The 27,923-nt window shown below is 41.0% G+C and overlaps 2 protein-coding genes across 7 annotated transcripts in view; both read right to left on the bottom strand.

Annotated features, from left to right (window-relative positions):
• cgnb (cingulin b) overlaps positions 1–17,380 on the bottom strand; it is a 42,863-nt gene extending 25,483 nt beyond the window's left edge. For 4 of the 5 annotated variants that reach the window (XM_061742283.1, XM_061742285.1, XM_061742287.1 and 1 more), the window contains exons 1-5: positions 17,183–17,290; positions 9,809–10,535; positions 6,498–6,925; positions 5,955–6,049; positions 5,794–5,869 (exon numbers count right to left, since the gene is read on the bottom strand). In XM_061742283.1, the coding sequence (XP_061598267.1) occupies positions 5,794–5,869; positions 5,955–6,049; positions 6,498–6,925; positions 9,809–10,526 (1,317 nt within the window). In that variant the 5' untranslated portion in view covers positions 10,527–10,535; positions 17,183–17,290. Of the gene's footprint in view, positions 1–5,793; positions 5,870–5,954; positions 6,050–6,497; positions 6,926–9,808; positions 10,536–17,182 lie in introns of all 5 variants that reach the window. The other variant, XM_061742284.1, reaches the window with a different exon arrangement.
• Positions 17,381–19,048: 1,668 nt separating this feature from the next.
• On the bottom strand, positions 19,049–26,880 carry pygo2 (pygopus homolog 2 (Drosophila)). 2 transcript variants are annotated; one of them, XM_061742279.1, is made up of 4 exons: positions 26,693–26,880; positions 24,570–24,630; positions 23,907–23,959; positions 19,049–22,366 (listed from the first exon to the last, which is right to left on the bottom strand). In XM_061742279.1, exons 2-4 carry the CDS (start codon positions 24,616–24,618, stop codon positions 20,570–20,572), a joined length of 1,899 nt encoding a protein of 632 aa, XP_061598263.1. In that variant the 5' UTR covers positions 24,619–24,630; positions 26,693–26,880; the 3' UTR covers positions 19,049–20,569. The 2 variants fall into 2 exon arrangements, with proteins under 2 accessions (XP_061598263.1, XP_061598264.1); XM_061742280.1 differs by lacking the exon at positions 24,570–24,630.
• Between the last annotated feature and the right edge of the window lie 1,043 nt (positions 26,881–27,923).

Raw genomic sequence — 27,923 nt, 5'->3', positions numbered from 1 at the left:
TTTTCCGGCCGGCGTGTTTTGCGGCACGCGTGTGTGCAGCTCTGCTCTGTAGACTGCGCCTTTTGGGTCGGTGCGCCATATGTATGTTTTAAATCTAAAAATGACACACAAAAATGAGGGTGCGCCTTTCCACACGGTGCGCCGAATGGTCGCGAAAATACGGTAATGAGATTTTTTTTACTAAAATGAGACATTTTAACTAGAAATAGGACAAATATTCTTATTTTGAGTTTTTGCAGTGATCCATGTTACTTATCCTGTGAAGGACAGAGTCATATTGATAAGTTCAGAAAAGTGTTTTTTATTGTTGTGTTTTGATGTATTTGATGTAAGCCCAGTGGATATTTAAAGCTTACAGAAGGCTGCATTTAACTGCTGCTATGTCATTCCTGCAGTATTTCTGCAGGTGTTTTGGTCACTGCTATTTGTAATATATTATATTATTTGTAATCAGCACAAATTATCTGTCCCCATATGATAAAATCCACCATCCCCCCTGATTTCTTTTTTACAACTCGAGTACTGAGTGCGGTTCATGTCAAGACAAACAAGGTTTTGTACAACAGGTCCCTGCAGCGGAGGATCTGTCCTGGCCCGGGCTCCTCCACAGTCGGCTCATGGTACCACTCCAGCTCAATTATTAATGAGTCTCAATGACTGAGACCTCATCACGCTGAGCTTTCCTCTGCAGGTGCATCGTTGCCAAGAGACGGGACGGGCAAATAATTCACAAGCAGCCACGGTCTCAAACAACTACATAATAAAGGGATCGCACATAATCAAGTGTATGTAGTGTTACAAAGCAAGGACACAAAGGAATACCTTTAGTATTTAGATTATGCAAAAGTGCAAATTTAGAGGACGGTGCAATCTATTTTAATGAGGCGTCACGGGAACACAAAGAAACAAAAAACGTGGCATGAAAACTGATGGAGGGGTAGTCAGCATGCTTCTTAATTTTCACATTTTTTGGCATGCCCAAAGAGATCTTTGGAGACAAAGTGAATGAAAAAGTTAATTCACATGCTCAGAAAAGAGAGCCGGCTGCCAACCATCTGTGAGCTGCACCGCAAGATCTACTCTAATGAGAAAACCTCTCCTTTCCTTAACATCACTATTTTCAAACACTTGGTTACCCTGGACACCACAGAAGGGTGTTGGATTTTTACAGATTGCTGGACTGATCCTAGCAAGCCACTGAAGTCTGTTTGAGACATTCTATGTCTACTATTGATTATGATGTTCCTGATCCTTACACCGATCATCTTAAAAATAATATCATTAACTGCATTTGTTGTGCAAGTTTATGTGAGTCACATGCAAATGTTTTGACTCCTGGTCATTTTTTGCCATCTTTTAGTGGATATATAACATATTTTCAACCGTTTTGCTGCACTAGATTCTTTTGGATTATTTGTTATCGAAGTTTACTGTAATTTTGACCGTTCTTCGATTAATAAGATGATGAAAGACATAATGTGCTGCTTTTTTCTCCCTTTTTTTAAAACAAGTTTATAAATTTGGCAGCATCTGTGACACGTTTTTGTCACAGCACCACTCATACAGAACTACAGATCCCTTTCCAGTCGTGTCTTACAGCTCTGTTCAGAACAGCTATTTTTAGGAGGCGGACTCAACTTCCCAACTCCGTTCTACTGTTGTAGACTGGCCTCTTTAGAGATCCATTATAGTACTTGTTCTTAGGGAACACCAAATGCAGCATTACATGAAGCTGGGTGGCGATAAAGAGAATAATACTTGTCATATCGGGATATGTGAATGTTGCAACCAAGGTGTGAAACTAAGAAAAGTTTCATTTCTTTAAATGACCATTGGGGCTGATTCCAATAGCAAGTCAGTTTCCATTGACCCCCATCTGATAATGTCCAACCTTACAAAAATAGAAATAAAAATATTCACAACCTGGTTCAAAAATCAGTTTGGGTCTCCACAGATAGATTTCACATCCATGAAAACTGTACAGAGAGGGATTCTCTATAAACTATACATTTATGCATAATCAGGGGCAAAGTCTTCCGATTGACTGCTGGCTGTGGTTAAGCCTGAATTATGGTTCTGCGTTAAATCAACGCAGAACCTACGGCGTAGGCTACGCTGTAGCCTGACGTGCAACTCCCTAAAAATGTAACTATGCGTCGAGGCGACGCAGACCCAACGCAGACCGAGAGGGCTGTGATTGGTTCACTTGGTAGCAACGCATTTCCAGTTCTGGTTCGTGAAGCAGTAGTGAACTTTCAGTGCTCTTTTCTTCGTGTGTGTGTGATTTTTTTGGGGGGGTTGTTTTGGTTTTTTGCACAATAGTTGTCCTTATCTCTTTGATTCACTCTGACTGGAAAAAAACAGAAGCTAAACAAAGTATCAACTAGCACTCTGGGGGGTATTGCACCTCGGTGAAATGGAGTGATGGAGAAGTCCGAAGGGGTTCATGACGTCGTCTCGTTGACGGCGTGTGCTCTGCGTTGGTTTAAGGCAGAACCTTAAATCAGCCTTTAGCCGTTTAGCTGTCATCGGTTTAGCTATGTAGTGATTAAAACTGTCCTAACTTCTGATCTATTAATAAAAGAGCTTACTTTGCAAAGTCATCTTTCTTTAAGGATGTTTTTTTTTTTTTTTTTTTTTTTATAAATTGTACTAACACAACTAGCTGTGAGTTGGCCTGGAACAGTCCCAAGGCTTAGCTTAAAGGGGACCTATTATGAAAAACAGGTTTTCTCTTGCTTTAACATATATAAAGTGGTCTCCCCTCAGCCTGCCAACTCAGAGAAGGAGGAAAGAAACCAAATTCTGCAGTGTCTGTACAGCCGCCCGGATGATCCGTCCAGTGTCATGTGGATCTACGAGCCGTTCAGATTTGCGCATTTTCGTTACGTAACCAAAATGCAAACCACGGCCACAACTATAAAACCGTGTAACTGCATGCGAGCGTCCGACTATCGTAGCACTGCGTGACGTCGGACACTCTCTGTCCATCTCCCTCCAGCAGCTGCCACTTTATTGAGGTTTTTGTCGTGAAATGAGGAGGAATCATAGAGATAACTTCTCATTTCAACTAACTGGATCAGCCGTTCCTCATCCATGACCATTTCCAGCGCTTTCAACCGGCTTTCAACACGAGCGGCAGGAAACGGCCAGCTCAAAACGGCGCACCGCGACGCTGCAGCCAGTTAGGACAGTCCAATAGAAAATAAAGCAATGGAATTGATTTTGTCGCTGACGCTCGCTCGCATCGCATGCAGTTATGACACAGTAACTCCGCCGGCCGGAGCTTCCACCATTTTTTCGTAGCGGTGTATCGCGTCATTGCGTTAGGCGGCCAATCAGCACAGTGCCTCATTATCATAGCCCCGCCCACTCAGAATCCCACATAGATAATGAGGTTAGAGAATGGGAAGATAAAGACATGGTTCAGAGGCTGAATTTGTAATTTATTTAGCAAAAACAATCAAAAGCTTGTTTTTAAGACATTCAAGGCCTGTTTAAAATAGGGATTAGATGCCATAATAGGTCCCCTTTAAGTAGCCGGCAGCAGCTGCCTTTGTCATCAGCCCTAGCCCTAGCAGCAGCTGAAACAGCAGCTCCTCAAGCTCAAGCACCATCCACGTTTCCCTGCCACCTCTTACACTCATTCATTTAGCCTAAACTTCCACCAGGACCAAGCTCTGAAAAAGCCCCAAGAGCTCAAAGGCCGCGGTCAATAAGCCGTGCTTTGGTTTGTGCTGATCCTTGATCTGAGATTCCCCAGTCCTCCTTTCTGCTAGGGCAGTACTTGTTTCAAATGTTGTTGTGGTTGCAACACCTGAAATGTTGATGGATGGACAGATTTGATCAAAATGCATAAAAGGCAACATCAGTTAGCATAGGTTAGAAGGAGTTAGCTCAGTTAATATAGCTAACTAGTGGTAATTGTATATCTCAGCCAGCTTCCAGAACTGTTTGTTCCCCGCAATTTTCTCACCTTTGCATTAACTGGGGCCAAATTCAATTTTTTCATAATTTGTCCCCTTTAAAGTGGGGTAAACTAGTATTACAGTACTTTTTTGTTTAAAAATGTGGTTTAAATGAAACCAAAAAAGGACTGGATCATACGCACTAAGGGCCTGATTTACTAAAGGTTTGCGTGCGTAAAAACGTGTGCAAACTTGACAGCACCCGCAAACCAAAGTGCGAGCTGATCTACTAACAGCGTGCAAAGAGGATTGCGTCTCTGAAATGCGCAAAATTGCACACGCAATTCAGTTAGTACTTTTGCCCTGATGAATAATCAATATGGGGCGTACCCCCGCAGAAATCCTAAATACTGGGAGGGGAAGATGCAAATTGCTCCATTTACCGCGCAATGAGATTTACCAAGCCTGAAAGTAATTGCGCGTATTGTGATTGCGTCTGTATTTAATACGTTCGAAAGGAAGGTGCTAATCTGCTGCTGCTGTTATTGTGGCAAGGAGGCGACATCCAAAATCAAAGAATACGCAGAGAGAGAGTCTTTATTCTGCTGCATGCTATTTTAAAAATGGTTGCACAAGTTTTATTAAAGGCCACTTTTTCTTTAGTTCTTCGCCTTATATCTTGCCACCTTCTCTTATTGTGCCCCCCTCCACTCGCCCACAAGCAGGCCAAGCCTTTGTGCCAAAACTTTGTATTTTATTGATTACTTATCTTATTGAACGTGAAATCATCCTTCATAAATTACATTTAATTAAAACCCGTGCTTATTAATCACAAAACACAGGTTAAACATCATGACCAAATACGCTCCGACCCGCTGTGTCACTCAGCGCAGAGACTGCAGCTTCGCCTGAATTATGCTTCTGCGTTAAATCGACGGCGTAGCCGACGGCGTAGGGTCGCGGTGCGCGTCGCTGCGTACCCTACGCCGTCGGTTCTGCGTTGGTGTGACGCGGAACCATGAATCAGCCTTTAGTGCGTGCTGTGCGCTGTTCTGAACACTTCTCTTCTCTTCTTGCCATATTATGGTCCCGTCTGTCACACATTTACTGTCAATGTTTGCTATATAATATATAATATTTGCAATATACTGTGGACATCTGAATAAAAACTTAACTCATAAATAGATGAATCAAAGCGCTCTCCAGCTCTGTGTCTGATTGTCTTTTTCTCCTCAGATCATGCCGAGCACCGCGGGGTCACGCAAACCCGACCAATTAAATATTAAAATCAAATTCAGTCCTGTGGCCCGTTTTTCTATTTCGTATTTTTGATCTGTGCCTAAAATTGAAGTATGAAAAACCAGACGTTTTTCCGTTTTTTGTGTTATAATAAAAAACTAATAACAACATAACCAGTCACTTTTTCATGTTTTGGTTTTTGATTGGCAATTGAAAATGGAAAGAACGAATGATACATGGATTCATCCAGACTCTCCATGGCGCAAAGTTTGCGCTCGCAAACCGCAAGACGCGCAACACCTCATTTAAATACTGCAGTTTGCACCTGTTATCAATTGCGCACGCAATCTTAGTTGATCACCCGCAAACCACACAACAGCACGTGCAAACTTTTTCAGTGCACACGCAATTTAGTACTCTTTATTTAGGATCTTAGTAAATCGGGCCCTGAGACACTAATGAGCACATCATCTTTATGCCCAAAGGCACTTGAATACGTGGAGAGGCTGAGGATTGAACTACAAACCTTTAAACAGGTGGACAACCACTCCATAACCTGAGACCCACAGCCCCATTTCAGCTATCTGAATTATAGATGCAGTCAGCAAACCAGATTCATTGTCAACGCCAACTCTTTCTCACTAACCTGAACCTTCTGCCTGTTGGTCGTCTCATAGTTGAAGTTGACGTTTCTCTTGAGGGATCCTTCACTCTCACTTGTCCTGAGGAGAAAAGATTAGAACCAGGATTTTCATACAATTGTGAGATCTTCAATAATTAAAACATCCTGCTTGTAGTTTTATTTACCCTTCTTTAAGGATGTTGTAAATATCCTGCTTGACTTCAGCCTCTTCTTCTGTCTTAACCTCTGCACTTTGACTCAGACTCTTGGGAAGTATCTCCTTAAAAAAAAAAAAAAAGTATAAAAACAGACACAAACTAATTCAATATACAGGACTGACTCAGAAAATTAGAATATTGTGATAAAGTTCTTTATTTTCTGTAATGCAATTAAAAAAACAAAAATGTCATACATTCTGGATTCATTACAAACAACTGAAATATTGCAAGCCTTTTATTATTTTAATATTGCTGATTACGGCTTACAGTTTAAGATTAAGATTCCCAGAATATTCTAATTTTTTGAGATAGGATCTTTGAGTTTTGTTAAACTGTAAGCCATGATCAACAATATTAAAATAATAAAAGGCTTGCAATATTTCAGTTGATTTGTAATGAATCCAGAATGTATGACATTTTTGTTTTTGTAATTGCATTACAGAAAATCACAATATTCTAATTTTCTGAGACAGTCCTGTATACAAACTGCCTCCTGAAGTTGATACTTACAGGTTTTTTTGCGAGAGCTGGAGGTGTGTCTTTGGCTACAAATGTCTCTGGTGGTTTGAAAGTTGGCTTAGGAGCCTTGGGTGCCGTCACCGTGGCAACAGACGCAGGGCTCTTTCCAAAGCAACCCCGTTCTGGAGCAGATGACATTAATCCATTGGTGGAGGCAGGTTGAGGAGCAGCATAGGGATTCAGGATGGGAGACGAAGGAGAAGAAGGGCAAACTTCTGGCTGGGAATCTTTTCTGGCGTCCAGACTTCTGCACCTCCTGGCCTCATCGAACCGGAGCCTCTGCCTCGCCCCGGAGCGTCCTCGGGTCTGCGGGGCGCTCCCCGGTGCTCCGTTGTTGAACTTACTGATCAGCTTGTTAATTGGAGCCAGGGAGTTGGTGTCAATTACCGGAGCAAGTTCCTCATCAGTCGATAGCAAAGCTGGGTAGAGTAGCCAAAAATATTACTTAAGTAAAAGTACTGTTACTTCAGAATAATATGACTCAAGTAGAAGTAAAAAGTAGTCATCCAAATAATTACTTGAGTAAAAGTAAAAAAGTACTTGGTGAAAAAACTACTCAAGTACTGAGTAACTGTTGAGTAACGTCTGATTTATTTTTTTAACACAACCATTCAGACAAAAGTACAAAATAATCATCTTCAGGCAAATTAAATCAATAAAATAATAAAAATGTATTCGAATTAATAAAAAAATAGCTTAAATTAAAATAATCTTAAAGTAAATTCAAGTACTTTAATAAATAATAAAATAACAGAATAAAAAAATAAATTAAACACAAATAGCACAAAATGTGGCAGGCAGAACTAGAACAAGTATGGGGGTATTATTGTTCCAATATTATTTGTGTGTGCGTATCTCAATCTATGTGTGCGTAAAAAGATTTGTGTGTCTCTATTCAGATTTGTGTGTGCGTAAAAAGATTCGTGTGTCTGTATTCAGATCTGTGTGTGCGTAAAAAGATTTGTGTGTCTGTATTCAGATCTGTGTGTGCGTAAAAAGATTCGTGTGTCTGTATTCAGATTTGTATGTGCGTAAAAAAAGATTTGTGTGTCCGTATTCACATTTGTGTGTGTGTAAAAAGATTTATGTGTCTGTATTCATATTTATGTGTGCGCAAAAATCAGCCGGTAGCTCTCGATTGGCTGTCTTTGCACACGTGGATTTTGACACACTTCTGCCGCGGCAAATCTGTAAAAAGATCTGTGTGTAAAACGATTTGTCCGTATCTTTTGCTTTGCCCTGAGCTCGGACTCACAGGCTCACGCCAGGCTACAGTAGCAATGCAGCCTTCACCCACTAGTCGGCGCGTAGCACTCAGTCAGTACTTTACATGCAGCAGTTCCATCAGGGTTTTGAACATATTATTAGACATCGTTTGGACTTTTATACTGCATGCAAACACCTGAACCCCATCTACTTCGGACCTATGTCGGACACTTAGTAATCGGGTTGCATATGGAGTAAGAAAACTTCCAAAAAGATGTGTCCATGTTATAACTATTCGTATTCATAATGATAAACATTTGTATGTAAATAAAAAAGTTGTACTCAAAATGCTGCTGTCACGCACATGAGTCTGATAAATTATTAGGGTAAGAGTAAGAAATTAGGTAAGAAATTGACCTTTTACGTCTCATTTATTCATTCACACACGCACTAATATATTTGGGAAACCGTTAGGCACCAAATATAATATATTTAATTTTCTCAGATGGCAAAAACCCAAACCCGAACTTTATTGATCCCGCATACTGTGGGAGTAATTCATGTCATATTAGAGAACAAGGTAGTGCCGAAAATAAGAAAAATATATTTTCTCATCAACAAAGCATATTTTACATAAACATATTTAAAAATTTTCAAGTAACAAAATAACATATTTGAACAATTCTTCAGATTTTTTCAGTTCTTTTATTGTCTGAAAAATGGTTCAAATGTGTTATTTTGTTATTTGAAAAAATTTAAATTTGTTTTGTTGATGAGAAAATATGTTTCTCTATTCTTATTTTTGTGAGGGAGGATAGACTATTGTTTTTTTTTCAGCACTACCTTGTTCTTTATAGCTGATATAAAATGAATTACTCCTATGTGGGATCAATAAAGTTCTTATTTTTGCCCTCTGAGAAAATTAAATATATTATATTTGGTGCCTAACTGTTTCCCAAATATATTAGTGCGTGTGTGAATGAATAAATGAGACGTAAAAGGTCAATTTCTTACCTAATTTCTTACTCTTAACCTAATAATTTATCAGACTCATGTGCGTGACAGCAGCATTTTGAGTACAACGTTTTTATTTACATACAAATGTTTATCATTACGAATACGAATAGTTATAACATGAGCACATCTTTTTGGAAGTTTTCTTACTCCATATGCAACCCACCCGATTACTAAGTGTCCGACATAGGTCCGAAGTAGATGGGGTTCAAGTGTTTGCATGCAGTATAAAAGTCCAAACGATGTCCAATAATATGTTCAGAAACCCAATTGAACTGCTGCAGGTGAACGTACTGACTGAGTGCTACGCGCCGACTAGTGGGTGAAGGCTGCATTGCTACTGTAGACTGGCGTGAGCCTGTGAGTCCGAACTCAGGGCAAAGCAAAAGATACGGACAAATCGTTTTACACACAGATCTTTTTACAGATTTGCCGCGGCAGAAGTGTGTCAAAATCCACGTGTGCAAAAACAGCCAATTGAGAGCTACCAGCTGATTTTTGCGCACACACAAATCTGAATACAGACACACGAATCTTTTTACGCACACACAGATCTGAATACAGACACACGAATCTTTTTACGCACACACAGATCTGAATACAGACACACGAATCTTTTTACGCACACACAGATCTGAATACAGACACACGAATCTTTTTACGCACACACAAATCTGAATACAGACACACAAATCTTTTTACGCACACACAGATTGAGATACGCACACACAAATAATATTGGAACAATAATACCCTCATAAACAAGCCCATGAACTCATAGAAACTCTGTGTGTGTTTGAGTCTGTGTAAATGTGACAAAACATGCAAAAACAAACATTTTTCCCAAAGAATCACCCAGTGATGTCATGAGATTGACGCGTACGCGAATAAAAGGGATAAAAGAAAAGTAACAGCTCAACGTAGCCTACTGTAGCGGAGTAAGAGAAACAGTTTCTCCTTCACAAATCTACTCAAGTAAAAGTAAAAAGTATAGTGATTCAAAACTACTCCTAAAAGTACAACATTTCCTAAAACTTACTCAAGTAAATGTAACGGAGTAAATGTAACTCGTTACTACCCACCTCTGGTTGATAGTGAAGGCTTTGGGAAGGGCTTTGGAGAGGAAACGTTGCTCTGCTTCTTCCCGCTGTATCTACCCAAAGAACCGGTGAGGCCAGAGCTATTTGCAACGTCCCCTTTGGCTCCCGCTGTATTTAATCGAACAGGTTTCAGTCCCGCTTCGTTATACTCCTCCTGGCCAGCCTGCTCTCTTTTTTTCTCCATTTTAGTGACTGCTGCTTTGATTGGGGGATCGGTTTTTGGTCTCTCCACCCCTCTTTCCCTTCCAGCTCCAGCTTCCTCCTCACCTTGCGTACCTGCTTGCCCATCCCCTGGAGGTCGTCTAAGAGGGCTCCCAAAACCCTCCCCATCTTCTTCTTCTGCAGGTGAAACAGGGGAATGGGATGTACTTTCCACAGGGCTGTGGGAGTTTGCAAGTTCAGCTGGTTCTGTAACATGTTTGAAAGGTGAGGGCGGTCCTGAGGTGGGGGTGGGAGTGTTTAGTTGAACTCCGTACGAGTCACCTTTCTCTCCATCTTTTAGAACCACGTAAGGCTGCCCGGAGATTCCCTGAACCCTCACGGCCACCCCGTACTTGTTGGAAGATGGACTTGCATTGTTTGCTTTGGTTTTAGTAGTTTTATCCGGGTAACCTCCACCTGTGTCGTCCAGGTCTTTGATGAAGCGGATCTGAACGCCATAATCCACAAGTGGCTTTCTGTCGGTGGAGAGTGTGCTCATGCTGACTTCCTGTTTGGATGCAAGACAGGAAGGAAAAATCAGTTGATGCAGTAGAACAAATAAAGCATGCATTACCGTATTTTCTGGACTATAAGCTGCACCTGCATACAAGCTGCATCCGCTCTATTTAAAAAAAAAGACATGCAAGCCGCAGATATTTAGGTTGTTAGATTAGATATTTACTACATGTACAGAACTATTTTGAACTGTAAATGATGTACATGTTTGTACCTAAATAGATCCTTTCCTAACAGTGTCTTTTAACACGGCAGCAACTTTGCTGATTAAAACTGGACAGAACCAAGAGAAAATAACCAGTATTGATTTATCTATTTATCTGTTTGAAATCTGCTTCTACCTACTTCTATCTGCTAAAGAAGAAGTAGCATATTCTTCTTTGCATTTATTTTGTCTTAGTTTTGATTCTAATTCCGGTTAGAGCGCCCCGAGTGGTGGAAGAAAAATCAACAGAATAGCCGCACCTTTGTATAAGCTGCATGGTTGAAATCCTATAAAAAAAAGTAGCGGCTTATAGTCCAGAAAATACGGTATATGAAAAAGGACATGCAGCTAGTTTAAGGGCCATTTTCAATCTGCTTCACGACCTAGACATGCAGAAGATCAAGCTCCCACTGCCTCCCTTTCTCATCTTCCTGAAAAACTGCTTTCCTCCTCCTGGGTGGTGTTAACCTGACAGCTGGAGTATCACATTGCTTGTATATCTTTGTGAAACTGTCTCCTTCTTTCGCTGCTCTACATGTTCCTTTCCCTCACAGTCAGAATGTTTGTATTCATGTCATGCCAAATAAGCCACTGGGACAGTGGGAACTGAACTGAGAACCTCTCTGCACAGGTAGAGACCTACTTTACCAAAGGGTGTTACAAAAAGATAGGGGGAAAAAAAACCAACAACAATGTTCAATTGTATAAGTACGGAAGAGTATTAGGGCCATGCAGGAGAAAAAATATTTTGAGAGGGGAAGATTTTTTTTTATTGTGCCCTTCGATAAAAAAGTTGAAATGTCGAGAAAAAAGTCGAAATGTCGAGATTAATGTTGAAATACAATTTCAAGAATAAAGTCGAAATTTCGTGAATAAAGTCAAAATTTCGCCTTTTTTCTCAACATTTCGACTTTTTCTCGAAATTGTACTTCAACATTAATCTCGACATTTTGACTTTTTTCTCGGCATTTCAACTTTTTTCTCAACATTTCGACTTTATTCACAAAATTTTGACTTTTTTCTCAACATTTCAACTTTTTTCTCAAAATTGTACTTCAACAATAATCTCGACATTTCGACTTTTTTCTTTATTTTTCTCCTGCCTGGCCCTAATACTCTTCCGTATATAAGAGAACAGAATTTGGGGAGTTTCTATGTATTTCAACAACTACAGAGGAGGTAAAGTAGCACCTAAATCTGTTTTGGACTAATATTAAAACATAGATCTATGATATAGGTGTGTAGGTGATGGTTGTGTCAAAGGTGGATATTTTTGTGTCAAAACTGGCTGATGCAGAAGGAAGTTAGCCCCCAAAAGTGTACCGTCTGTTCAGTACTTCACTCGCAAATGAACATGGCTTTTATTTTAATGAAATGGGGACATTGCATTAGTTAAGTGGTAAATAGATGCGCAACTCGGGCTGTGATAACTCTTGTGTGATGTCTCTGGATCTTCCGGAGCTTCTAAAAATAAGAGAAATATTTCACCGGCGTTACTTCAACTTGGCTTTGAAGAATACATTTTTTGTTTAAAGATACATAAATAAAGTGATACAGAAGGTGGGCATTCAGTTTGAGATTTTGGCTTTTTAATAAAATTGTGCAGATATTCCTACTTTCCATATTCTCTCCTAGCAAAATACTGTAATTGATTCTTGTCTATTACTGAAAATACATGACAATATTGTTTTCTACATAAAGTAATTTTTATATTAAACATTTAAAAAAAAAAACCTGCACCAAGTTACTGGATTAAATCAGAGAAAACGTTTGTTTTTTTTCCTGAAAAAAAACTTAGGATGTTAAAACATCAAAAATGGTCTTTATTTGGGGAATTAAAGGAAAACAAGAGATACACATGTTTTGATGGTAATATTTCATATTGTACAAAAGGTACACATAATTTGGGCAATTCTAAAACAAATTTGGGACATTTTTCCAAGTCTGTCTGACTACGTTTACATATGAATATGAGCAAATTCAGGATATTGGTGTTTACATGGCTGTGCAAAACCGGGTTATTGCTAATATTCGGATTTTAAAAGGGTTATTGACTGCATGTAAACACAGTCAATGGAACCCACATTTAGTTACGGGAGTTGTTATTGCAAAGGGTGAGAGGTAGATGAGGACAAAGTAAAAAGCACCTTTTCATTATAGACTACACAGTAAAGCGCCAAAGAAAACCACCACAACTGGACTCATCTGGGGAGCTAAAATCATTGTACGTTTGCATTTAGTTTTCAAGGAAAGGCAGATAAATAATTTTGGGAGAAACAGAAAGGGAAAAACAAACCTTTAAAACTTTGGCAGATATTATTTTAATAGCATAACCTAAGCATGCCACCTCATATGCTCTGAAATTAAAATAAGAGGGCAAATACTCCTCTCATTGTCCAAGCTTTGTGGAGCATTAAACCCAGAGGGAAGTGTCAGGAATGGGCCTCCCCTCCTCTCTCTGCTGCTGGTCCTCCCAGCCACCAAACTTCAGAGTAGAGCCATTCAGGCATGGACTGTTTACTTTGAACTGGAAACACACACACATACACACACAGACACACACAGACACACACACACACACACACACACACACACACACACACACACACACACACACACCTGCAATGCATCTTTCATATGGTTGCAGTCCATCTAATAAGCACTGCTCCTCTGAGCATCTTCGTTAGTGAAGTATAGTGAATCACTCTTCTGTTGCTGCTATCACATTATCATATAAAAGGAAGTGTTGCTCTAGCGCACAGAGATGTTGGTATTCAGGCTGTGCAAATGTTGATTTTAGCTCCACACATCCCATCCAGTGTCATTAATTTGCCAGTGCCTCCAGCAGCACTCACAGACCCCTCTCCCCTGGGATTAAAATGTAACCTGCGCTACATAACTAGTGGTTATAGTGTAACGTACAGAACCTCCACCACCTCCAGATTAGATTAGTGGATCAAAGTTGGACTTTGTCTTTTTTCTTAAAAGAGAAACATTCTTGGGATTCCAGGTGTCCCCTTTCAATATCACGCATGGTTTGCATTTGTATAATAGGAGAAGATTAGGACAAAAAACTGAGAAGTGAGTCAGCATTGGTTGTAAAGGCTGCACATGTGGAAAACTGCCCACAAACGTGGAGACTAAGCGAAGAAAACATAATGGAAACAAATTAACAGCATACTTTTTCAACATGAGAACAGGCAACCAGGTTTGGAGACGTCAAAACAATAATGTGAAGGTTTAAAAATGCCCATCACTAGCCAATGTCTGCCTGACTGTCCCCCTCACCTGTTATGGTTGCGTTACAATCTAAAGCCAATAAAATGGAGATGGCAATGTATCTGAAGGCTGCTGTTTTGTGTGGGGCAGTTTCCAAGAGCAATTCTGCTACACCACAATCCGTGAAGATTAAAACATGTTTTCCACTTCTAACCATTACGTTTTACAAGTGAGAACAAAGCAGAAGAGATAGGCTTGTGGAAGACATTGTGTCAGATGGGTGTCCATCCAATAGCATAACAATGCCATCCAGCATCCTTTATTCATTTTAGTATGTAGTCGGAACCAGTACTGGAGTTGAGGGGGGGTGGCATCCCCCCTGAAATAAAAACGGTCCAAATCATCCCCCCTGTAAAACTGACATCCCCCCTTTCCATCCCTTATGTCATTTCATCAATGAATGTGGTTTTACTGCTATTTCAACATTTAGAGTCATCACCAGAAAAATAACACCAGAGAAATGTGACAATTTTCACCTGTTTCAGGTAAATTTTCATTTGAAATAAGTAGGAAAATCTGCCAGTGGGACAAGATTTATCTTCTCATTACAAGCAAAAAAAATCTTGTTCCACTGGCAGATTTTTCTACTTATTTCAAGTGAAAATCTACTTGAAACAGGTGAAAATGGTTGTTTTTTCCAGTGATTAGTCTTGTTTTAAGTGTAATGAGATTTTTTTTACTAAAATGAGACATTTTAACTAGAAATAAGACAATTATTCTTGTTAAGATTGTGAGTTTTTGCAGTGATCCATTTTACTTATCCTGTGAAGGACAGAGTTATATTGATAAGTTCAGAAAAATGTTTTTTATTGTTGTGTTTTGATGTATTTGATGTAAGCCCAGTGGATATTTAAAGCTTACAGAAGGCTGCATTTAACTGCTGCTATGTCATTCCCGCAGTATTTCTGCAGATGTTTTGGTCAGTGCTATTATTTGTAATATATTATATTATTTGTAATCAGCACAATTATCTGTCCCCATATGATAAAATCCACCATCCCCCCTGATTGTTTTTTTTACAACTCGAGTACTGGTCGGAACAGTATATATATAAAATTGCGTTGCAACACTTACAATTAAATATTCATGCAGTTAAATATAAACTTAATCTTTGCATTTACTGTGGGATATAAATCAGGCAAATTTAGCCGCTGCAGAATTTTTCAACTTTTATTTTGAAACATAACAGCTGAAATACTGCTTTTCAAAGTGGACAGGAGTAGCTAGAATATGTTCTGGTATGGTAGTTCTCATCCACCAGTTTACACACTTACATATACACTAAATGTTCCTTAAACTTTGTAAATAAACTACTAGGTGGATGAGCTAGGGACTGAGCTGTTGACATTGGGTGAGTGAGGACCAACTAGTTCAAGACAACCTTCACATAGCACGCTCTTTCTCTCACGTGTAACAAGGAAAAGCTTTGTCACTACAGAAGGTAGCAGAGACAGGAATGTGACCAAACTGGCCAATCAGCCATCACTTGCTCCTCTCTCCCTACCAAACAGGCTTTCTCCATTTACATCTGGACCTGGCCCATACCTTCCTATTTTCTAAAACTTTCTCTGGAATGTTTTCATGCACTTATGTACTTGAGTTGGAGTTGATTCAACAACCACTTGCTAAGATAGCTGAGCTTGAAAGTCTGTATATATTATTCAGTCCAAATATATTTAACAGTTATGATTATTGAGCAGAAACTGTTTACACTGACTCGCATCTGCAACTGTACATTTTGATCATTAATAATAATAATAATAATAATAATAATAGATTAAAGGGTTAACAATTCATTCAATCATGAAAACAGCCCAGCAACATTAGTATGTGGGGCCCATCTAATGGGCTGAAAAATACATTTCCCAATGGGGTTGCCAATGTCGGTCCTATTTGAGTTCCTGCTAATGGTTCTGCTCAGAAAACATGGATGATGAATGGACTTGGACATAAAATGGGTCTTATGTGGGTCCGACTTGGACCAACCACATAAGTGAACCAGTGGACAATCCCATTTGGGCCCAATTTTTTAGGCTATTTAAATCTTAGATGGGCTTCACACAAAAGTGTTGGCTGGGTATTTGTAACCCAAATGAATATGCAAAATTTAAGGTAAAAACCAGACACCTTAATGTAATACTTTAGTCAGAATTATAATAATTTTACAATATTGAGTAAAGACTCACTTGGAAAGCAGTTTTGGGAATTAAAAAACAAAACAAACCAAAACAGAACCAAGCTTAGATATACAACTGTGAAACTGAACAAAAAAGAAAATAGTAATCACTATAAATAAATAAATAAAATTTATAAAATAAATAATTAAAATCCAACACCTTTTGGCACACTAACCCACACATAGGGCTTTGTTTGTGAAGGGATGGCTGGTTGTCTTATTTAAATAGCAGCAACATGATAAAGTAGTCCCCCATTAAAAGAGATGCATGCTCAGGGTGAACTGGAAGTGTGGCCCCAGGCAGGACTATTTCTGGAACAACTTATTTCAAAATATACAAAAAAGAAACAACAGTGCTGATAATAAATCAGCCATAATCTACAAAGCAAGTAAGGATGCGAGGCTTATTTTATGTAACGCTGAAACATACTCCATTGACCTCATGTTAAACAAACTTTAATCAGAACTTTATGTATAAAAGCAACCTGTTTTCTAACAGAGTCTCTCAGAGAGAATCATTCCCTGTCTCACCTGTCTGCTCCTCATTAATTGCGTCACACCCACCTGTCCGGTCAGCCAGTATCGGTGCGCGTCGAAACCAGTGGCTTGTTTACCCCGTCCATGAGCTACTGGGCAGACTGGGACCAGCATATTCACCTGCCCACTGAAGCATTCAGCATTGCAACCCATTATGACCCATTATAACCCGGCATATCCGCTTTACCCAGCGCACACAGATCCGATTAAACAGCGCAGTGCGCGCAACAACACGCCGACACGGACAACTGCATCCAAACCTCCGAAAAGCGGACAACATACATACATAAACACCTTATTTTTTTAATTTTCGTGATAAAGCTGCTGCTAAACTCTAGAGCGAAGCTACAGGTGTCCATTTCAGCTTTTGTAAATGTTATAAACTGCTGGCTCAGGTGAACAGGGAGTCCTACACGGCTCATACTTTCCCCACTTTACGCACCTTGCGCACCGGAGTCTCCGTTTAGTAATTAGCGGACAAGTGGTCTAATATTCGCACTGCATCATAGTACATTTTACTGCACCTGCAAATATAATCCAAAGATGTCTTCCTCGGTCAGGTGTGGCTCATCTGAAGCGCTCTGATGGGATGGGAGGATGTGTTTCAGTGAAGAGGGGACATCGGGGAAATTAGTCCCGCTGCCAGTGGAACCTGTTGCCAGCGCGTCGGGCAGCTGTAGCCCCGCCTCCGCTGCGATCTGATTGGTCAGCGGCTCACGGGGGGCGTGGCCTATGGTCATCTACTGAAGGCTGATTTATGGATCTGCGTTAAATCGACGCAGAGCCTGCGGCGTAGGGTACGTGGAGACACGCACCGTAGGCTCTGCGTTGGTGTAACGCGGAACCATAAATCACCCTTTAGTGTGGACCAGCACAGCCACCGTGACCTACTTCAGCTGCACATGCATGGGTTCAATCGAAAATATTTTTGCATGGCGGCGTTTTCCATATTGGTACGTTCACGTCCACCACAGATGATGAGGGATTACTGATGATACTCAGCAACAGAGTAAAAAAAAAAAGAAAACAATGGCGTTTATACAGGACTGTCTCAGAAATGTAGAATATTGTGATTTTCTGTAATGCAATTACAAAAACAAAAATGTCATACATTCTGGATTCATTACAAATCAACTGAAATGTTGCAAGCCTTTTATTATTTTAATATTGCTGATCATGGCTTACAGTTTAAGAAAACTCAAATATCCTATCTCAAAAAATTTGAATATTCTGGGAATCTTAATCTTAAACTGTAAGCCAAGCAATATTCAAATAATAAAAGGCTTGAAATATTTCAGTTGATTTGTAATGAATCCAGAATGTATGACATTTTAGTTTTTTTAATTGCATTACAGAAAATAAAGAACTTTATCACAATATTCTAATTTTCTGAGACAGTCCTGTAGTTATTAGATCAACACTAAGTAGTACTTTTCTCCTTTATGATAGTTGGGGCACTTAAAAGCATCTTTCTCAATTTTGTGTTTCTTTTTAAGCCTGTTAAGTAAATTTAGCATCTTACCCTCTTACCAATAGACCAGGAGTAGGCGTTTTTCTTCGGTGTTGGGCTATATTTGCTTATTCAAAATAGTCATAAAGGCCCCACATTGGAACATCGAATTATTAAATGTAAACATTGTTTGTACGGATGATTGACTCTTAATGGTAATATGTAATATGCAGTTTTGGGAAAGCATATTGCATGTACAGTACATTGAAAGTACACTGAAAAGAATTATGAGACCTTCCACTTCTTTTACATCAGTGACAACCCTGCACCGTACTTTGCAAGCTCAAACACTTCAATCTACTCCGTGAACATATTCATACTCTAAATTTATATAATGCATTGCTGTTTGATCAATACTTGACAAATAGTTGTTAAAATGAACATATTCTCTTTCATACTCTTTAAATAAATATTTGTTCACGGCAGTTCCGTCAAAAAAGCAAACAACTGCATTACTGGCCTTGAGTCTAAAACAAACATAACCACTGCGCTCCTAGTATATTAAAGTGGCAGTATAAAGTTGTTTCAGTAACCGTAACAATCACAACTGAAATGTGATGTTTTTAATTTTTTTTTCTTTCTGCTGATATGATTTAATTTATTAAGTTCTGCATTTAGATTCAATGGTGACCACCTCCAACCCTCGGGCCGTACTTTGCTCATGTACACACAATAACATTTTACTTAAAATGCATTGTTAAAACTAATTTAGTTTTCATTCATTTTCTTGAAAGTCTCTTGATTTCTCACAAAAATTAGTCAACAAAGCCCTTATGAAAAAGGAATTATTCATTTCAATGAGTTTTCAACCCTCATTTTAATACAATGATTAGCAAACAAATTTTTAAAAAAGTAATAAAAATAGACTGACAAGAAGACAAAAAGAAAAAAAAGGCTTTACTTCAGAAATAAGTACCTCTCCTTTCTCCACCTGGTGTAGGACTCACTGGTTCCACCAGGGGGCACACCATATCCGAGCAACAACACCGCACAAATACCAGCACAAAACAAAAAAAGGAACAGCTGAAAGAAAGGCAACTCGGACAATGAATTAAGACAAAACAAGAACCGGGGGGTGTGGGGGCATCATAAACACCATGTATTGTGAGAAAAATGGGAACGTTGGTATTTTTTTTCTTCCATTCTTTACTTATTTGGTCTAGTTCAAGGTCTCCTGCAGTGCAGAAACCAGAGAATAAAGTTACTGCATTGGTTCACATGCATCCCCTTGTTTATGTTTTATTTTTTTTCATTTTCAAGGACTAAGCACATCTGATATGACATGATGTCACTACTTGCTATGCCAACACCATTGAAAAAGCACTGATTTCACAATTCATGTGTACTGCAGAGATAAAAATAATGCATGACTCAAATGTACTGTATAAAAAAAAAAAAAAATGTCCTGTACAGTATACAACCAACACACAAAGCTTCACACTCATGGTTTTGTTCATTGGTTAACTCTGCGATTTGTTCACAAATGATGAAAAGTTCCACACAAATGTTTTTTGTCTTAATATTTACAACTTTTTTGATGGCGAGATCCTCTCCCAGTGAGGTGTGGATAAAATCTCAGCCTGGTACTCCTTTGGATTCATCAGCACTGGATACAAAATGGTACACTAAGAAGAGTTAAAATGTGTGCATGTATGGGGGTTTGGGAAGTGTAAAACCTTTTGATTTACAATACAGTTGATTATTTTACACTGCAGTATATAATCTTTTTTTCACTTGTTGCAGTTGATTTAAAAAAAAAAAAAAAAAAAAAAAGGCCAACGATGTGATACGGCAGTGCTGTACTGAAGCATTATGGTAGCAAATTAATTAATGAATCCAATAAAATGAAATGATTTCTGATCTTAATTTACTTTTTCTTAATTTACCGAAATCTGTCATATTTTTGTTTGTTCTCATTGTGAATTTGTGCGTGAGCTGAAAATATCATCATGCACATGTGACACATGTGTGGCGAGTCAATCACAGTCAGTGCAGAAGCTTCTGTGCCAGTCACAAACTGAGGTAGTGTGTTGGTGTCAGTGCTGGTTGGCAGGCGGATATCTGAACAACTGTGTAGGTAACATTCATCATGATTTGACTCCTATCGTTGTGGAAGGGGGGTATCATTTGCCTAGAGTCACTCAAAGTGCTATATATAAGCATGAAAATCAGTGAGTGTGCTGCTTTGTGTAGTGAACGAATAAAGGGTTGGCCAAGACTTCGTTGGGCAAGTAGCTGACATGGCACGCAGGTCGTTCGGTTTTAGATCAGTCTAGATTTGTCCATGTGCGTCACACCTCGATATTTCTCTCGTACTCTTCAACTCTCGTTAGCTGCTACCAGCTGACCTAATCCCTGGCGCACAAACACGGCCTGGATGTCCTTGGTCTTGATGCAGAAGTCACAGGCCCAAACGGCGGCGCTCTCTCGAGTCAGCAGCCCGTACGCTGGTTCTGTCAGGCCTGTGCAGTCACGGTGGAACCAGCGTTGGCAGGACGCTTCGCAAAGAATAGCATCCTGGTCGTCGTGCACCTCTGCCATGCAGAGGCCGCACGGAAACACCATGCCAGGACCACCGAGTTTACCGGGACCTGAACCCGGCCCCGTAGAGGAAACGGTGCCACCGGGAGCCAGGGGGGACTGGGTGTTGGGAGTGGAGGTGGAGTTAGAGGGAGGGTTGGGGTTGCTGCCGGGAGTGTTGCCTCCATTGTTATTGGTTATGTTGTTCTGACCTGAATTGGAGGCAGCGTTTTGCATGGGACCACCTCCACTAGAATTGTTCTGTTGGTTGTAAGAAGAAGTGGAGCCCGGGGCAGAGTGTGGTGGAGTGGATTGTTGCTGCTGCTGGTTAGAGTTGTTAGAGTTAGGGGTGTTTGTATTGCTGGACGGCTGGAGCTGACTGGACTGTGGGTGTTGGGCCTGGCCTGAGCCGTTTAAGGGACCGGTAGGGGAAGAGTTGGGGTTGGGCTGCGGCGGTGCTGACGGAGGCTGGCCTGGTGTACTGGCACTGGACTGCTGGACGTCAGGGTGGCCAGGGAAGCCTCCCCCGGGCTGGGCTGGGCCGGAGTTAGGAGTGGGGCCAGGGGCAGGGTTATTAGTGGGGGGACCATTTGGATTTAAGTTAAGCTGCTGCTGCTGCTGCTGTTGTTGTTGCTGTTGTTGTTGCTGTTGTTGCTGTTGTTGTTGTTGCTGTTGTTGCTGCTGTTGTTGTTGCTGCTGTTGCGCCTGTTGTTGCTGTTGTTGCTGCTGTTGCTGCTGTTGTTGCTGCTGCTGCTGCTGCTGCTGCTGAGGGGGCCCAGTTGGTGCATTTCCCCCAAAACCCTTTCCGTCCTCGTTGCCAGGCCCAGGTGGACTGGGCCCGGGGTACGGACCATCCTGTGACGAAGGGAATTGTCCTTGAGGGGGCATCCCAGGCAACCCTCCTCCCACCATGTTGCCGCCGGGGCCGCCGCCCATACCCCCCATCATGTTCATTCCAGGCCCCATGCCTCCTCCCATGGGAGGTAAAGGCCCTCGGGGGCCTCCGCCGCCAGGTAACGGGGAACTGTTGAACGGGTGTCCACCTTGTCCGTGCTGCTGCTGCGGAGGGATACCGAAACGAGGGTGGGGTGGCCCTCCTCCGCCTCCGGGACCCCCCATACTCCCTGGAGATAACATGGGATTGAATCCGGGCCCAGGGTGCATGGGTGGACTGAAGTTTGGAGGCATGTTGAACTGAGAAGGGCCGCCCGGAGGGAATCCACCACCTCCTCCGCCTCCCCCACTGCCGCCGCCACCGCCGCCTCCAAAGCCAGGCATTCCTCCAAAGCCCAGCTGGTGGTGGGGTCCCGCGTTAGCCGGAGGGCCGAAGGGAGGCCTGCGCCCGGGCTGACCACCTCCCGGTCCTCCTGGGCCTCCCATGAAGTTCAAACCTGCTCCCATTCTGCCTCCGCCTCCATACCCACCTCCTCCACCAGCACCTGGACTTGGGAGAAACGGAGCACCGCCCGGTCCACCTGCCCCGCTAGGTCTTGATGGCGGCCTAAAGTCATCGTCAAATGGGTTGGAAGCAACCAGATGGTCCACCATGGGAGTAGGAGGAGGCGCAAACTCAGTGAGGTGGGAGAACCCTGCCGCCTAAAGGAAAAAGAAAGTTAAAGAGTTTTTCTGACCAAAGAAACATGAATAATTATGACACACACAGTAGGAATGGGCGATATTTTACTGTTCACGATATACCGTCAAAAAAATTCCCCACGGTAAGAATTTGTCATCTCGTGGTAAAAACGATAAATTCCTGTTGATGACGTTTTTGTGTGAAGCTGATTTATGGTTCTGCGTTAAATCAACGCACAACGTACGTGAAGGAAGGAAGGAAGGAAGGAAGGAAGGAAGGAAGGAAGGAAGGAAGGAAGGAAGGAAGGAAATGAGCCAGAAAGAAAGAAATTAGCCAGAAAGAAAGAAAGAAAGAAATGAGCCAGAAAGAAAGAAAGAAATGAGCCAGAAAGAAAGAAAGATATGAGCAAGAAAGAAAGAAAGATATGAGCAAGAAAGAAAGAAAGAAAGAAAGATAAATTCCCATTGATGAGGTTTTTGTGTAACAAACATCAATTTAAAATTTTATTACTTGCATATAAAGCCCAAAGCTCTGCAGTATTTACAAGACCTGATAGTGCCTTATGTTCCTGGCAGAGCTCTCCGTTCTCAGAGTGCAGGTTTACTCGTAGTTCCTAGAGTATCTAAATGTAGATTTGGAGGGCGGGCGTTCTGCTATCAGGCACCATTACTTTGGAACCAACTTCCAATCTGGGTTAAGGAGGCTGACACCACCTCCACCTTTAAAACTAAACTTAAAACCTTTCTGTTTAGTAAAGCCTATAGTTAGTGTTTAGTAAACCTCTAGCTGGTGTTGGTAAATCTCTAGGTAGTGTAAACTCTAGTGTGTTAGGGTCAGTAGTCATAGTTGCAGCTATAGAACAAAACTATAATAGTTAGTCTCAAATATAGCTTCGCGGTAGATATGCTGCTATAGGCTTATGCTGCAGGGGGGCACCGACATGATCCTCTCACCCTTCTTCTCCTCTCCTTTTCCCTGCCTCTCTTCTCCATTACCATTTTTATTTATTATAAATATCTCATAGCTATCATTTTTGTCCATCGTTCCTGTAGTTTCTTGTGTCGGCCCCCCCTTTTCTCTCTTTTGTGCATGTTTGCAGGCTGGAGCCTTGGGAGCTGCGTTCTGGCCTGTGTTCCCGCCCCCCCCCCCTCTGGTCATCCCATTGCTGCTTCCACCTGCCTACGTGGATGGATGTCTGCTGTTCCTGCTTCCGCCTGCCTGCACCCCCCCCCCCTCTGGTCATCCCGCTGCTGCTTCCACATGACTGTTGTGTGCTGCTGACGCCCCCCCCCCCCCCCCCCCCCCCACCTCTGGTCATCCCGCTGCTGCTTCCACATGACTGTTGTGTGCTGCTGACGCCTTTAGTATTCTTTTAGGAGCAGTGATTTGGGGGGCTCCAAAGACTGAATGTGGTGATAGATTTATAGTTACAAAGGTGGAGTTGAATTGGTATTTTTTTTATCGTCATTTTTATCGTTATCGGAATAAATGCCGGAAATGATCGTGATACATTTTTTAGTCCATACCGCCCATCCCTAACACACACAGAAAAAAGGTTACCTGAGCCGTGGACTTCCTTGCCTTCTTCTTCTCCGGGCTCTTCATCTGTGAAGCTGAAATAACAAAATGTAAGGAAAGGAGCAAAGATCAGGAGCCATAAGTGATCGAAACAATGTCTGCGTCGCATGCCATTTGTCCACCAACAAATCAGGTGCAGCATCACATTTGGATTGGCCAATACCCCTTAGTGACAGAGTGGAGCAGCTTTAGACCTAGGGCCTCTTTTCCAAGTCCAACAGTTGAGATGGATTCAATGATGGAACAAAGACTGGCATGAAGACAAAATGCTGAACATCCAGGCGTAATCATCACCAAGGTTATGAAGCCTTTAAATCGCAAATGACCCAGGCAGACCAAAATGACGTCGGCAAAGAGGGAGAGAGACCGCAAACAGAGGCAAAAGAGGTAAGGTCAATGAGGGAGACAGGAAAAGACTAAGACATGAGGACAAGGAAACGGAATTGAAGGTACACTGATAGCAAGATAGACATGAACCCCGTTCACAGATCAAGTCTGGGAGAAATAGCCACCACTGGAGACAGTCGTGAAGTTTACATATGGGGGAGGCGAAGAGGGATTTGCTAACAGCACCATTGCAGCCAATTGCAGCGCAGTAATGGATGACTCCGATCTGATTGGGAAATGGGTGAAATCAATTCCTACCTTTTCGTTTTCCTTGTCCCGCCAGTAGTCTCCCCGTTTCGGCAGCCATTAGCTAAAATGGCTGTTGGTGAAGTGGCATATCACCATTCATATGCAAGAAAAAAAAAAGTTAAAAATGATGACGTCTTGAAGGCTTTATGCCGACTATGTGGAGTCTGCCTTCAGGTCATGTTTACTGTGACTCTGAAGTGCAAAACACAACAACACTGGGCACAACACAGGAAAACAAGTAAAACCACAACAAAATTTCAGGGAAAAAAAGGAAGAAAACACTTGAAGATAACAGAAATTAAGCATTACAAAATATGAATCTTTTAATTGCTCTTGTCTCTTTTTTTTGTTGTGTTTTTATTTTTTGCCATCAAGCTCTCTGAAGTAATATATCTTTATACTACCTTATGTCTTAAAATGTTATCAGCAGTTTGTGTTTTTGTCCAGTGCTGCTGCATTTTGCACCTCAGGGTCACCATGCAATTAAGGCTGAAAGTGTAATTACAACTTTTTGCCAATATTCAATGGGACTAGATTATCTGGTCGTACGAGGCCGGCCCAGGGTCTGTAAACTCCCATCCAGCTGCAGCTTTTACTCGCCATGGTGTCTGTCACACTGGGATTTGGTCACCAAATAATCGCCAGGTAAAAACTGAGCAGGCTCGCAGCGCCAAGCAGAAGTTCGTCTTGATGCAAGTCACTTTCTGCAAGTTGAGCGTAAAAAACTAGTTGTTTTGCTACCTGGTTTGAACGCCGGTGTCATGCCAAAAAGTAATTACCTGCCAGAATCTGATTTCTCCCCTACAGTTAATGAAATGTTGTTTCTGCCTAAATATGATTTGATCTCATTCTTGAGCTTCATAATAACATAGTAACCACACGAACCGCGACCAATGGTGATTGTCGTATCCCAAAGTATAAAACCTCTTTTGGTGAGTCTGTCTTTTGTGTGAAGGTGCAAAACTCTGGAATTCTTCACCCACTAATTTAAAATTAGAAAAGCGTGGCAATATTTTCAACAGAGGACTCAAACTATGGTTGAAATCTAAACAACAGTGCCTAATGAATAGGTCAGGTCTGGTTCTGCTCTTGAATTATGTTGTCTTTGCTTTATATCTTATGTCATCCTCTAATTTTATTGTATATTTTATTGTCTGTACTTTTTTAAAAGCGTCCTGTGGACAAGTGTTGCAAATTAGCATGTATGCTAAAACACTCAAACAGTGCATTTGGTTCGTCCTATGTAATTGTGATGCCCATACCAAATAAAGAAATAATAATAATATAAACATTAGAGCTCACAGGATTGCTTTTAACTCTTTTAAAGGACCATTACAACACAAAATAGGCACTTTCACCTGCCAAAAATTGATTGAAGGCCAAATACAGTTAATGAAAAGTTGTTTCTGCCTAAATATGATTTGATCTCATTCCTTAGCTTCATAATATTGCTTTTAACTCTTTTAAAGGACCATGACAACACAAAATAGGCATTTTCACCTAGCAAAAATTGATTTAGGGCCAAATACAGTTAATGAAAAGTTGTTTCTACCTAAATATGATTTGATCTCACTTAAATATAAACACTAGAGCTCACAGGATTGCTTTTAACTCTTTTAAAAGAACCAAAATAAGCATTTTCACCTGCCAAAAATTGATTTAGGGCCAAATACAGTTAATGAAAAGTTGTTTCTGCCTAAATATGATTTGATCTCATTCTTGAGCTTCATAATCTGAAAATCTGACGTTTTAGCCAGAAATCAGAAGAAATCAGATTGTGGCAGGCAATCCCTTTGATTGGCACGACCCCAGAACAAGTTATTTTGCCCCTGTCCTGTCCCTTTTCTGAACTAATCACAAACAGATGTGCAGCTAACAGCTCGCTAGCCCAGGGAGCTAGGTGCTACATGGCCATCCAGCTTTACTGCAGCTTAACGTGGCTGAGTTTATCCAGCAGGAGCAACATGTCACCATTAAATCAAGTGTGTGTCGTTTGTCTCTACATGTGCTCCTAATGTACCTATCACATTATTTCTGAGACATAGCAATCTGCTGGGATGTGTGTCTGTGGTTAGCGCGGGCTAGCTGCAGAGTTAGCCATCTTGCAGACTGTCGTGCAGGAAAAACTGTACCCTTTCTCCGGTGCTTTGCTCTGCTGTCCTTTAAAATGAAAAGCTCTGGTGTTTCATTGCCAGCAAAGCAGTCCTCACGCGGTGTGGGCTCGTGGATCCATCTTTTCAACTATAATTCATTCAAAAACGCAAATTTTGCCATAATTAGCATGGGCTTCTCTCGTCAGCGGACAAAGAGGGATGAAGCCTGGGAGCCGAGCAGCGCGGGAGGTTCCACCTGGCCGACAGCGCGGGGGTGGCCCGGGGCACGGTTAATGCCTTTAAAAGTCTGTTTTAGTGAATACCGTGGGGAATAATATTTTATTGGATAATGTAAGGAAATACAAATCTCGTATCTCAACTATCCGCTTCAGTGGCAGCTGTTTACCTCGTTTTTTATAAACGAAATAGGTTCAGTGCCCCCCCTCTGACTGACACACGTGGAGCAGCCCTGAACGAACCATGTCGTAAGCTTGAATTATGGTTCCGCGTTAAATCGACGGCGTGCCTACGGCGTAAGGTACGCGGCAAAGCGCACCCTACGCCGTAGGCTCTGCGTTGATGTAACGCGGACCATAAATCAGTTTCAGTGATGGTCCGTACAATTAAAAACAGTACAGAACCTCAGTTAGTCAATCAAGCTCTTTATTTAATTACCACTGTTGTTAAATTTATGTTGAGCTATTCAATCACATTTTTACAAAAGTTAACTTTAGCTTAAGTTATTTTTTGAAATAATGTGCATGGAAGTGAACGGTGGTGTGAAAGAATGTGCATAATGTACTTTTGCTGCAGCATCTTAATGCCTTATAGTTTAACTATGAGGTCTTGGCTTTATCTTGATTTTTATAGTTTTTCTTCGGCTATGGTTATTTACTTTGATTATTATTAATATTATGATTATTACTATTGAACATGGTACCACAACAATTATATATTCAATAATAATTATTATTAATAAAGTCATCTGAATCTGTTTTATTATTATTATTATTATTATTATTATTATTATTATTATTATTATTATTATTATTATTATTATTATTATTATTATTATTATTATTATTATTATTATGTTACATTCATTACTCAGGCTTTTTATTCCACGGAACAATTTAACAAATCCTTAAATGGTTATTTGGCCATGGCGTCGGCAAATAGACTTATTTATCACCGCCCACCCAGTTCCCCCTCCTCTCTTTAACTGGCCCGCAGATCCCCCGGTCCTTTCTTCACTCCAGACGCAATCAGG

This window comes from Cololabis saira, chromosome 15 (assembly GCF_033807715.1).
Source record: "Cololabis saira isolate AMF1-May2022 chromosome 15, fColSai1.1, whole genome shotgun sequence".
NCBI lineage: Eukaryota > Metazoa > Chordata > Actinopteri > Beloniformes > Belonidae > Cololabis > Cololabis saira.
The sequence above is the reverse complement of the archived record's forward strand: the minus strand, read 5'-3'. Positions and strand labels throughout refer to the sequence as shown.